We start from the raw sequence: 14,145 nt of genomic DNA, 5'->3' as shown, positions 1-14,145 counted from the left end.
GATTGTAATGTACCTCTTAAGAACAGTGTAAACTACAAATGTCTGCATCATATTTTTCATCTTTTTTGTCACTGGTAAACTTACAATTGTTTCATAAAGTTTTAATCCATTTTATGTCAGGAATTCTATTTTCAACATAATTATGATATCCCACTCAATTGTCCATATCATATTTTTCATCTTTTTTCTCTTCTTACATTTGCAGTAGAGTAGATGCAGGCAAATAGTGGCATACGGGCTACATGCAGCTCACTAATGGTTTTTGTGCAGCCTGCCAAGACCGTCAGGATTTTTATGTAACAATTTATACTTTTTTGAAAATACAAAATTAACCAATGCATGCAATCCTTTTAATAGGTGTGGCCCTCTGCCAGCCTCTGATTCCATAATGTGGCCCCCAAGCCAAAACTATTGCTCATCCCTGCAATAGTGCATCAATTATCAGAATGTCAGTCAACTGAATGACCACTTAACCACACTGTTACTCGCTTCCACATGCCGCCCTCTCTCCACTATGGTCTTGCCTACCATCCATCTCCCCCCACACCAATGCCAAGTTGCCACCAATAGCAAACTTTGCACTCTGCTATGATCACTTGTGTCAGCTTTTTCGTGTAAAGTAAACTTCCAATATAAAATGCCTAAATGTAAATGTGTTGACCTTTCTGTGAGATATGAATATGAGATTAACAAAAGGTTAGAGAAATGTTGACCTACAACCAAGTTGTGTAATAAGTACAAGGTAGGTAAGTTCACAATAATAGACAAAAAAAAAAAAAAAAAGGTGAGCATCAATAATTCTATATTTAAGCTTGATTCTATTGATGGATTGACAAGTCTCAGTGAAAAGATGTTATGAACAAGAATCTAGATGATGCCGTTTACAAGTGGTTTACACAAAAAAAGATAACAAGCTCTAGTCCCATTCTATGTCAAAAGGCAATAAAATTTAAAGAAAATTTTGGAGGGTCATCAAATATTGAAGAGAGAAAGAGCTGGTTAATAACACCTTATTACAGCTCATGGATCAAGGTGCTATTCTGACTTTCAGACAATGTTACAGGAAAGAACTGTTGCATATGTTATTGTTAGAAAGAGAAGAGGAGGGAGAGGAGAGTCTGTTAAAAATCAGAAAAATAAGGATTTGAATAAGAGCAACACGGGGCAATGTACAGGAACAGAATTTGAAAAAATCCTGAATAAAATTCTGGGTATCATGGAAAGTTCTCAAAATCTAATTGAAAATGATGACTGGAATTATATGTCCAAAGTGCTCAATATGCTAACAGAACTCAATTTCCCTGTATGAGGTGATGAAAACATTCAAGAATTCATGAGTGTAATGATGGAGATCCAGGGAACCAAATTATGCAGGATAGTGAAATAAAACCTCATCACCGAAAAAGCTGTGACTTCCAGCATCTCATCTACTAGTGGTCCAGAAAATGAAGATGAAAATATACCAGCTGCTTCAGAAGCATTTACATGTTTAGATACTGTGTTGCGATGGTTCGAAGCTCAGAATGAAAGTGACCAGCATCAGATAGTTGTCCTGAAAAATATCCACGACATTCCTACTCGTAAGCTGGTAGGTTTCTTAGATAGACCAAAATGAAGGCTGTACATGCTAAATGTATATGTGTTACTTAATTTATGTGTACTAGGTTGTACTATACACATTCTTACTTTACTGCTTTTTTAATAATAAAAGAGATTCACATTGTTATAAATATATGTAGTTTTTATTGGTAAACTGGTAAATAAAAGTATACCATTTGATTATATGTATAAACTGGATTTTTGACCATAACTATTGTGAGTGTGAAAGAAACATGTATAGAAGATAGTAAAACATGCAAAATTATGCTCAGAGGTTTGCTATCTCATCTGGACCAAATAGAAATTAAACATATTGATTACAGATGTTTAAGTATTTTGACATGTTTCTTAAATTATGACAGAATATCCATAACAGAAAAAAACTCATGTAGTTTTTGTGACTTCATATACATATGAGAATTTTTTTTATTTCCTATGTAAATTATATAAATGTGAGGGTCATTACAAAAGTTATATAAACTATTTTTTGTCTTGAAAATGGCAACAAATTAAAAAATTCTGAAATATGCAAATGTAAGGTTAGTTCATATGTGAACTTTACATTTAGGGTGATAGATGAACACACACACTGCCATAATGATATAGCACAAGAAAGATGATGAAAAAAGTTTGTCATTGGAAATGTGTTTTACTGTCAGTTGCAACAGCACACAATAGTATACTGCAAACTACATGCATTCCATGGCATTAGAAAGCTTCCTAAGAATCCACAGTCATGTGATGTGATGCTAGATGGTAGTCTTTTCCAGGAGAATAAAGTGTGAAGAGAGTCTACAGTGTGACTCCATAGGTAGATGCAATCAGGCATGGCAGAGCTGCAACAGCTGACATGCATCAATCTAGGTAGCTTGTCAGAGTACATATGGACTGTGCTCATGCCCAGACTGCCCAGTGCTTGGAGAACAATAGGAGATGAGTGCTGCAGGAATTACAGTGCCATACTGGTACTGAGAGGACAACAATCTACAGGATTTCACACAAAGAGCTACACATGTGTAAATTTGCTGCAAAATGAGTTCTTCATGCACTAAGTGGAGTGGGAAAGTGGATATGTTAAGAAACTTGTCATGTGCATATAGCAAGTTTTGGAGAAGACGGAGACAATGTCCTTGTGAGAATCATCACCACATATGAATTTTGGGCCAGAGCCTATGAGCCAGAACTGAAACACCAGTCCATGGAATGGTGTCATCCAGGTTCACCACTTAAGCACAAATTTCATTGCAATCCCTCTCCTGTCAAGTTAATGGCAAACACAGTCAACGACATTAGAGGAGTGATTTTGTGCCATTTCATCCCACAAACTGTTAATGTACTATATTACTGTTGTACTTTCCTGCAGTGACACCTGTGACAGATTACTTGGGAGAAATATCCTGAAAAATCTACATGATGCATTAATTCTTCAGTACAACATGATAGCCCATACAACAGCATGTGTACAGAATCTGCTCTTGTAATGGGGATGTGAAGTACTGGAGCATGTACCATACTCACCAGACTTTTCGCCTTGTGATTATAAACTAAACTAAACTCTGCCCAAACAGGCTACGAAGGCCCAATGGTACCAACCAGTCGCTGTCTCATCCTCAGCCCACAGGCGGCCATTGGATGCAGATACGGAGGGGCATGTGGTCAGCATTCCGCACTCCGGGCCGTATGTCAGTTTACGAGACTGGAGCTGCCACTTGTTAGTCAAGTAGCTTCTCAGTTTGCCTGACAAGGACTGAGTGCACCCCACTTGCCAACAGTGCTCGGCACACTGGATGGCCACCCATCCAAGTGTTAGCCTAGCCTGACAGCACTTAATTTCAGTGATCTGACAGGAATTGCTGTTACCACTGCGGCAAGGCCTTTGGCTCCTTGTGATTATAACCTCATGCCAAAACTGAAAGAGCCATTGCAAGGCACATGCTTTTGAATATGTGAAGACATTGCCACAGCAGTGACATACGAGATCAGATGATTCACTCATGGTGAGGCCACGGGTATTTGGAGTCTTCTGCAGTGTTGGCAGTGTGTAGTGGAGTCACTAGGAGACTAGTTTGAGGGACTCTAAGATGTAACAGGTCCATGGTACTGCCCTGTAGTTTTATGAACTGTTGTAACTGACAGTAAAGCATCTTTGAAATGTCAGAATTGGCTTTGTCCTTTTCTCGTGCTAGATCTTTATGGCAGTGTGTGTGTTCATCCATTTTCTTACATGTAATGTTTACAAATGAACTAATGTTCCATTTGTATATTTCAGAATTTTTTAATTTGCTAGCATTTTTGAAATAAAAAATGGCTGCCTTGACTTTTGTAATGACCTCGTATTTACAAAACTTGTAATAGCTGTTTTCTTAGTAATGGGTTTAAGTATCTCAATTTATACTGACCGAATTAAAATGTTACCACTTTATGTGTGCAAAAATTAATTTATTTCAGACCAGTGATTATTGAGGTACCACATTTTGGTTCTTTGAGAGGAGTGGAACGTGAAATAGTCATACTTCGCTCAGATAATGGTGAGACATGGAGAGAACACACTACAGATGCCAGTGATGAGGCTATTCATGAAGCCATCAATGAGAGTTTTGAAGGAGAAGGTAGGTAGTACTTATATATGGGATTGCTGAGAAATTAACTGGTTGTCAGAGCAACTCAAACTGTTAAATCTTCTAAAATGTTCTCTTTTCTTTCTCATGTATATCGACTAACTCAATTTGAACATTTTCATTGGATGTACATTATTAACTAAACTTCTGAAAATTGTAATACCATATAGGGTGCATACCACAGAAATGAATTTTATAACACAGGTTAGGTACATGACAATGAACAATTTATAGTGATTACAAAACTGTAGATGATTTCTGACTTCAGAATTCAATATGATGTGAAGCCCCATCACATGCCAATCAGTGCTGCTAAATGTTGTAGCTTGATAAAGCTGAATTCTGCTGAATATTCCTCAATGTAATTATGATATAGGTACACAAATTATCAACAATGGTCATCGGACAATGTTGATAGACAAATTACCAATCAACCATATTGCAGACATGTTTTATGGCCAATATGTTAGACAGATATCGAATTTAACAATTCATTTAATGAAAATAATCAATGTTTGAAAATATAAGGATAGATAAATGAGTTACTCACCAAGCAGCACATGAAAGACGTGGAAAAGCACAAGCATTCGGAGCCAGTGTCTCCTTCTTCTGGCATAAGCATTGAACGTAAAGGAAGAGCACTGAGGGAAAAGGAAAAGAGATTTAGAAAATAAAAGAGTTCTGGAAAAGTCACGCAAAACTCCAGATGAGAGATGAGAAGGAAGGACTAATTGTTCGTACCAATATCGCACGAGATTTGAAAACGTGAGACTTAAAGGTGGAAGATAGTGTAATAAGCAAGCAAGAGGTTGCTAAAAAATGTTATGAATGACTCAATAAGAGTGGAAAGCTGAGTGAATTATACATGGTATGCAGGTGGGCAGGGCTAGAGGGGTGGGGGGGGGGGGGGGGGCAGGAAAAATAGACAGACCAGAAAATAAAAAATATAGAAAAATAAAATACAGCAAATTAAAGTAATAGTTAGTGAAAAGAGAACCTAAAACCACAGAAATTAATGTAAACTATTCCTTTTCTTTGCCTACAATATTTTTGATTTTCTGATCCGCCTATCCCTCTCCCCTTGCCCATCTCACCTCCTCCATCTACCATGTATAATGCATTTAGCTTTCCACTCTTATTGACTCTTTCAATACTTTTTTTCAGTAATCTCTGCCTACTTTATCACCCAATCTCCCACTTTAAGTTCTCAAGTTCTGAAATTTCATCAGGTGCAGGTACCAAGAATCAGTCTTTCTTTCACATCCCATCCAGTAAGCCTCTTCTAACATGCGGTTCTGAATGACTTTTCTGTAACTCTTTCCATTTCCTAATCCTCTCCAGTCCTTTTTCCTCATTCCCCTTCCTTTCCTCCTGTCTGAAGAAGGAGCCACTGGCTTAGGAAGCTTGTGCATTTCCACATCTGTTACGTGTTTTCTCATGTTGCAGCTTGGTGACGAGATTTTTTTATACATACATGTTGTAATTTTTTACAATACATAATGTGAGGCCTAATTATCTGAGTACTCTTATTTTATGAAGTAATAGTCAGTTTTCTTTATTTATGTATGATTTTCCACAGTTCCTGTTTCATATTTATGGTTGCTGGAGAGTTTGAAGTTATCTAAAATTGGCCCTTTCATACTTTTTGTTTCCGATTCATAATTGTTGTTTTCTCATTCAAAGTTAAGTATTTATTTTCCTCTCACATCTGTCTCCATCGAAAATTATTGTCCATCATCTTTAAAAACGACTAACTGAACACCATATCTTAGTAGAAATTGTCAGATCTGCTGCCAGCAATATACTGTAAGATATGATAACCAAATATAAAAGATATTAGGCCTCAAGACATCACATCTGTTTATTATTTCTTTATTTTAGTTCTTCCTTCACGTTTAGGAACATTGTGCATAGCTTACCCAATACTGATTTATTATTATATGGAAGATATTTCTCATCACTGGGCATATCTAGAGGTAGGTAAACTATTGGTGAAGAATCTAATTTAGTAGTAGATGTCCTTTGTGATACCAAGTGACAAAAGGATCAAGGATCACAGGCTGGTCAGCATGTGTGAGAGGAGTATTAGATGTGTGTGGATAATATGTGGGGAGTTCTATTTCTGTACATGGCAGGGAGTTGAGCTTTTGTCTGTGAAGGCCTTCAGCATATTCGGGGTGCGACTGTTTGTCACTACAAACAGGGTGTCGATGGAAGGGCCAATTTTATGGAAAGCAGACCTACCCAAGGTTCTGGAGGTATTTCTTGGCTGTAAGGTGAATGTTCCCATAAGTCACCCAAAATTAATTTCTGATTACGTGGTATAGAAACAAGATCTAGTCCTCTCTCCTCCCATCATAACAGGAAATAGAGTGACAACCAAATCAAAGTAGATGGAACCTTTGGTCCAACAGGCTAAATGTTCTGTTCCCCTCTTCCATCCTTCAAGAGAGTAACTGGAAAAAAATATGCTGCTGCAGAGAGTATTGTCTGCTAGCAAAGATTGTTGCCAACAAGACTGAAGAAGCTGTAACCCTCTGTTTTTCTTATTTCTACTGACTGAAAACTACAGAGTCCAGATGCTAATACAGAACATTGCATAGTAGGTAGGTGTATTGGACAGGTGGCAAAGACCCTCCGCTATCTAGCTAAGTGAATTCGAAGGTGTGCAAACTGATGCTACCTGTATGACAGGTGCTTCCATAACTAAGGAAGCCAAAGTGTATGTTGTTTCAAGAGGCACCATATCAAAAATTTGTACCACATACAGGAAAAGTGGGAAAGCATCATCTGGTAAGTCACAATGTGGACAAAAGTGTGTGTTGAGTGACTGTGACAGATGGCCATAGAAAATGATTGTGACAAAAAACAAGAAGACAAGAGCTGCAAAAGTCACTGCATAACTCAATATTACACTCAAAAGCACTCTCAGCACCAAAACATGATGAAGGGAAGTCCATAAGCAGGGAAGTTCACGGTGAGCTTGAATTCGTAAATGATTCATCAGTGATGCAAATGCCCATAACAGGAACACCTGATGCCAAGGTCATAAAACCTAAACTGTGGAGTAATGAAAGAAAGTACAGATGAGGCTTGTTGCATACTGTTTCCAGGGTCCAAGTTTACATCCCAAGAGTGAAACAAAGAGGAGGGATCAGTGATGATGTGGGTAGCCATATCATGGTGCTCCATAGGCCCCATGGTTACTTTGCAAGGCCACATTAATGCCAATGATTATGTGATTGTTTTAGCTGATCAGGTTCATGTTGTGGTAAAATGTGGTGATCCTATGTTCCACACCAATAGGGTCCTGGTTCACACAGCTCGCATCATCCAAGACTGATTTTGTGAGCATGAGGATAAATTGTCACATCTCTCCCAGCCGCTATAGTCACCAAATCTCAGTGTTACTGAGCTTTTGTGGTCTATGTTAGAGAACAATGTGTCTGAGCCCTATCCACTTACATTATCGTTAACAGGACTTGTCACAGTTTGGCAGTATGAATGGAATAAGATTTACTTGAAAACCATACAGAACCTGTATTTATCCACTCCAAGATGACTGTAAGCTGTTTTGAATGACAACAGTTTTCCTACACCATACTAGGCATGGTAATGTGCTGTATTTTTGGTGTTTCCATAATTTTGCCCACACCCTGTAAGTCAAACATCATCTTGAACTGCAGAAAGGTTTGTATCAGCTACTTTTTGAAGTGTGTATTGTTCATACGGATAATTTGATAGACCATGCTGACATAAAATTCTTTGTTTTGAAATGTTTATTCTAAAGTTGGTGAATGTGATAAGAGGTCTTTATTAGGACAAACTTTTCAGTCCAGTGAAGAGACTGAGGGGCAGCTGTGTTTAGTTTCACATCTTCCAAAATTGCTCTTTAGGGATGGAATTTATTTACTGTAAAAATTCAATGCACTTTGCATCCATCTAAAACATGGCTTCGATAAAAAAAATGCCTTTCTTCTAAAAAAAAAAAAATGTTTTTACAGCTAATCTGAAAACTTTTTTCATGCCTGGATGACAGGTGTCTCACTCTATTACTACTTGTACCCTCACAGTTGGTTATAAATCAGAATATCATTTAAAATTATTTGAGATTGACACTGGCATGTGCACTGTCTGAAAGTGCAGTAAGGATTATCTTCGAAGAACTTAAAATATTTATGTTATACCAGTGCAAAAAAGGAAATTTCTACATGTAAATAATGGTGAATAGCTAAATAGTGCAAATGAGAAAATCTAACAAGCAACTATTACAAGATTCTAAGAACTAAAGCATTTTCTTTTAAAGTTAAAAAAAAAAAAAAAAAATAAAAAAAAAAAAAAAAAAAAAAAAGAGAGGAAAATATTCTGAACTGCAGAAGAGAGAAATTAGGATGATATGTAATGATAGGAAGTCAATGGGCTGAGGATAACATGAAGTAAACAACAAGAATTTTGTGAAAGTTGTGAGAACCTATTAAAGTAACAGATTTTTTCATCAAAAACACACAAATTATTTCATATCACAGTTATAGTAATATTTATAAATCCTCAGGTCAAGTTACATTTAAAATCTTATATAAGCCACCTCTTAGTTTGTAGCTGTCAATGGTGCTTTGTCTCCTGGAAACACCATATCAAGTCCACTTTTTGTGATATATCCAATATCAGACAATTAAAATATTTCATTTAATATGGAGAAGAAGAACCTAACAGAGTAATTATAACGGTTATTTTTCTTACAACATGTCCATGTCTATAACAGTGGTGACTATATAAATATATGATAACTGTATTGAAGAGTGCAATGGCAGATTATTCACTCCAAAAATATGATTTACAATTATGCATTTCCACAGATTAGAATTTTTTTTTTTTTTTTTTTTTTTGTCCCCCTTCCAGCTACGGATTTTTTTTTTCTTTTCTTTTTCCTTCTCACTTCACAAAGTTCTAGGTTTGATTTTATTTACAGCCTGCAATTAGGTCAGGAAAAATACTAAAAAAGTCATTTTTCATTGAGTTTATGAAAAGAGGACCCACATGCCCATATAAGTTTGAGTTTATTTATAAAAATTGTACAGTATGCTTCACCAGTACATAGGACTGTAATTGGCACATGAACTGCACATTTACCTCATCCAAATATAATTATATACTAAATTATTCATTTATTTAAAAACAAAGATGATGTGACTTACCATACGAAAGCGCTGGCAGGTCGAAAGAAACACAAACAGACACATACATACACACAAAATTCTAGCTTTCACAACCAATGGTTGCTTCGTCAGGAAAGAGGGAAGGAGAGGGAAAGACGAAAGGATGTGGGTTTTAAAGGAGAGGGTAAGGAGTCATTCCAATCCCGGGAGCGGAAAGACTTACCTTAGGGGGGGAAAAAAAAGGGCGGGTATACACTCGCACACACACACATATCCATCCGCACATACTCAGACCCATCCTTTTTTTTCCCCCCCCTAAGGTAAGTCTTTCTGCTCCCGGGATTGGAATGACTCCTTACCCTCTCCTTTAAAACCCACATCCTTTCGTCTTTCCCTCTCCTTCCCTCTTTCCTGACGAAGCAACCATTGGTTGCGAAAGCTAGAATTTTGTGTGTATGTATGTGTCTGTTTGTGTTTCTTTCGACCTGCCAGCACTTTCGTATGGTAAGTCACATCATCTTTGTTTTTAAATATATTTTTCCCGCGTGGAATGTTTCCCTATTATATTAATTATTCATTTATATGTATATGAGAACATAAACTGAAATAATTAAATAAAGCTGTTGGTTAACAGTAATTAAGAAAGCATTAGTAATGACTCAATGAAAAAACAAACAAACGAACACCATCCATACAGGACTTGATGGCCCAATGATACTGACCGGCTGCCATGTCATCCTCAGCCATTAGGCATCACCAGATGCCAATACGGAGGGCATGTGGTCAGTACACCATTCTCCTGGCCATTATCTGTTTTCGTGACTGGTGCCACTGTTTCTCAATCATGTAGCTTCTCAACTGGCTTCACAAAGACTGAATGCACCCAGCATGTCAACAGCACTTGGAAAACTTGGATGATGACCTATCCCAGCACTAGTTAAGCCCAACAGTGCCTAACATTTGATATTGCAGTTGGGCTGCAAATCCATGAAGGTTTATGTGTTTGGTATACATTCAACTTAACAGGCTTCTCTATGTAAATATCTGTTTTAAAAAATTGAGAGAGATGATCTGACAGGCCTAGATTTTGAACAAGTATATAGCATTTTTTCAGTCAATATTGCTACATGGTCTAGTATTGAAGACTGTTTGCTGAGCCTGGTCCTTCTTTGTGAATGTATCTGTAATTCAACTATTTCAACAAATAGTTTACATCAGCTGCTATTCAGGAAGGGCCATCTGCTTCACAGACAAGATATCAGGGCTGTAAATGTGTAGAAAAAATTATCCAGCATATAATTTGTATGTGAATCACACACACACACACACACACACACACACACACACACACACACATGCATTGCAAATGACATCTTTTACCTTTCTTTATAAATCTGATAATTATTGTTACAGAATTAAATGCCCTGGAAGATTCAAGTTCTGGACGAACAACTAGAATACTGACAAATGATTTTCCTCAGTACTTCGCTGTGGTGTCTCGAATAAGGCAAGAAGTTCATGCAATTGGACCTGAAGGTGGAATGGTTTCCTCTTCTGTTGTACCACAGGTGCAAGCTGTATTTCCACAAGGAGCACTTACAAAGAAGATCAAAGTTGGACTTCAGGTAAACTTGTTCAAGCCTCGAAAAGGTACCAGTGCTGCCATGTTAAGAAAAATAACTGTTAATCACATTCCAAAGAAAAAACGTTTCTCATTGGTATGGTAGAAAAGTTTTGTGACTCGCAAAGTTGTTTTTGTTGAAGAAATTACAGTTAAATGATTTATCATTTTTCTTTTTGCTATGAATATGTACAGTCTCAATATAGAGTACTGTTGTAATCTTTAGCTCATATAATTTATGATTAAATTGTGTGATTTATAATGTACTTAGTTCCACCATCTTATTGACATGGAAATTATTTGCTGGTATTCACAGACTGTGGAGAACACTTACAGAAGCAATGTTTAGAACTCTTACTGAGTAGTTAGATTTATATGATACCTAATGCTATTGTAAAAATATTTGATTCTTCTCCAAAATTGTACAAAAGATCACTAAATCATTCAGTACCATTCAAGGTCCTTTCAGACATTTGGCTAAGTAGTAAATGTTAGACATCATGTACTTCCATATTTTTCTTTTTCCTGCTGCTTATGCATATTTTCAGATTATTATTTAAAGAAATTTTTCTTTACAGTAAGTAAATATAAACAGTAGTCCTCATGATCTAAGGTAGCAAATTCCCTCCCAGATCCTTCTTACATGTGTTCTATGGCTCCATCTTTAATGATCTTGCTGTTGATGCTAAATTAAAAAAGCTATGAAAATCAGAAAGGTGGTGAAAATAATATTCTGATTTTACATATTCAGACGCTATTGCCAGTCATAGTATTTGCATATATAATCCAATTAGCAAATGATCTTCTTAACTTTCTATAATGTTTTCAGTATACTTTGGCAATTTCAGGTTGTTAAACAGTGTACAGCTGCATGGACGAAAGTCAAGGGTGTAACCGTAGGTGTCTACTTTCTGTAGCAAGATATATTTTGTAATTTACAGGCTGTATAATATTTAACAAAACATATAAATTCCATGGCAGTTTTGTTGAATTCTGTCTGTTGCTATTCCTTAAGTTAATGAAAAGTAGTTTGGACTTTTCAGGCTTTCCTGATGGATCTGTTGCAAGCATATTTCTTGGGTTTGCTGCTGGGTTGTATTGTGTAAATCGCACAGTATTTCATTGATTAAGTGCTTGACACCTTCATGTGGTGGTAGTTGCTGCTGTCACTGCTGCAAGGAGCAATTGGTGATAATCTCATAGCTGTCAAAATTTATCAGGTTGGGAGCAGGCAATATGTGTGCGCAGGAAGATGCTCACATTTGGAGGAAAGTGGCATTCCTGAAGCTCTGTGATAGGAGATGCAGAAAAGCCTTCCATGTGTGTACTGTGGGCAGTGACTGTGCTGCCAGATGCTCCTGTTGTTAAAAGTTGAATTAAATCTCAGTAGTGCATTGGCTTGAATCATGAATCAGAAGTCCTCTTTTTCCCTGTTTTGATTTAATGGGAGCCATTGCTGGATTCCAGGCAGTGCTTAAATGAAAACTTGCATTCCTGTTGATAAGATTGTCTGCTGTATGGATATGTATGGCCTCCTTAATAACGTAGTCCCAGAAAGGTGATGCTGGGGATAAAATTTCAGTCTTTTCGTAAAACATACGATGCCCTATGTTTAGGCACTGCTCTGGTGCCGCTGATTTATCATGTTGCCCAAGGCATGTATGATGATGATGTTTGATGCAATGTTCTTGCATGGTTTGGCATGTCTGCCCAGTATAAGATTTTCCACATTGGCATGGGATCTTATACACACCATGTTTCCTAAGGTCAAGGTCGTCTTTGACTGAGCACAATAAATTCCTCAATTGTTTTCTGGTGGCCAGAACACACACTTGATGTATGGCTTTTGAGGATTCTTTCTATTCTTGAAGATGTGCCACCAAAATAGGGCAAAAATGCCGTTGCAATGGATGCCTTTGCATCTTCATCTACATCCCTGCTGTGAATTTACTTAGAAAGGAATGTGTGGCATATCTGTACATGGGAATAGCCATTCTGCTGGAATACCATTCTTGCTGGAATGCAGTACTGGTCACCATTAAATCAAAACAGGAAAAACAAGAACTTCTGATTCGTGACTCATCACAATGCACTTCTGAGATTTAATTCAGCTTTTGAAACAGGAGTGTCTGGCAGCACAGTCATTGCCCACAGCACGGACATGGAAGGCCTTTCTGCAGCGCCTATCAGGGGGCACTAGGAACACCACTTTCCTCCAACTGTGAGCATCTTCCCGTGTACGTATATTGCGTACTCCTGGCCTGATAAATTTCAATGCCACTGCACGGTTATCATCAGATGCACTTCGCAGCAGTGACAGCAGCAACTACTACCATCTGAAGATGTCAAGCAGTTGCATCAATGAAATATTGTGCCATTTATACAATATTACCCACCAACAAACCCGAGAAGTGTATTTGCAAAAGCAGCTTTGATTGTGAGCACAATGATGAAACAGGAAAAATAAAATGCATTGTAAACATAATGTAACGTTTGTTATATAGATGGTTAGATTTACATCTATACGAAGAGTGAACTATTTGTTTTTTCAGTACCTGTATGCGAAGATAATTATTTTGACAGTTTCTCCTCATGTAATGATTTTCATCTTGAAATGAGCTATGTGTCATTGTCTAAATGGAAAATAAGTTTCAGGAATGAACATAGCATACATTACACTAACATTACATAGAAATCCACATTGGAGTGCCAATATTCACACCATTATAGAATCATTACTCTAATCTTACCTGTACTATTTCATACAATCTGTTAGGGAATAAAACTTTTTTGAAATATGAACTCTGATATGCTTGGCATCAAATAGATGAAGTGAAGAAAATGGAGTTCTAGCTTTCATAAGAGAGTGGTAAACAATATGAAACACACATTAATAGGTGGGATATGGGAGGATTATCTCAGCTTTGATTTAAATTAACTGTTGTTGAATTTTGTGTTAGCCTCCATTAATTTGTGTTTCACTCTATTTTTCTTTTCCCAAATAATTTAAATAGAAATAATAACAAGCAATTGTTATAGATCTTACTGAAATAAACTTTCTTCAGTTTATGTGTGGACGTGATTTTTGTGTGGCACTAAGGAATAACATAACCCTGATAAAAAGAAGTGTCTCATTCTAAATACGGATGCT

General features: G+C 37.0%; 1 protein-coding gene across 5 annotated transcripts in view; it reads left to right on the top strand.

The window, feature by feature from the left end:
* The window catches only part of LOC124555163 (ankyrin-3-like), a 904,646-nt gene that overhangs the window by 454,672 nt on the left and 435,829 nt on the right, over positions 1 to 14,145 (top strand). For all 5 annotated transcript variants that reach the window (XM_047128986.1, XM_047128985.1, XM_047128988.1 and 2 more), the window contains 2 exons: positions 4,048 to 4,208; positions 10,787 to 10,998. In XM_047128986.1, the coding sequence (XP_046984942.1) occupies positions 4,048 to 4,208; positions 10,787 to 10,998 (373 nt within the window). The remainder of the gene's footprint in view (positions 1 to 4,047; positions 4,209 to 10,786; positions 10,999 to 14,145) is intronic.

The sequence above is a fragment of the Schistocerca americana genome, chromosome X (genome assembly GCF_021461395.2).
Source record: "Schistocerca americana isolate TAMUIC-IGC-003095 chromosome X, iqSchAmer2.1, whole genome shotgun sequence".
Classification (NCBI taxonomy): domain Eukaryota; kingdom Metazoa; phylum Arthropoda; class Insecta; order Orthoptera; family Acrididae; genus Schistocerca; species Schistocerca americana.
This window is presented reverse-complemented; position numbering and strand designations above follow the sequence as displayed.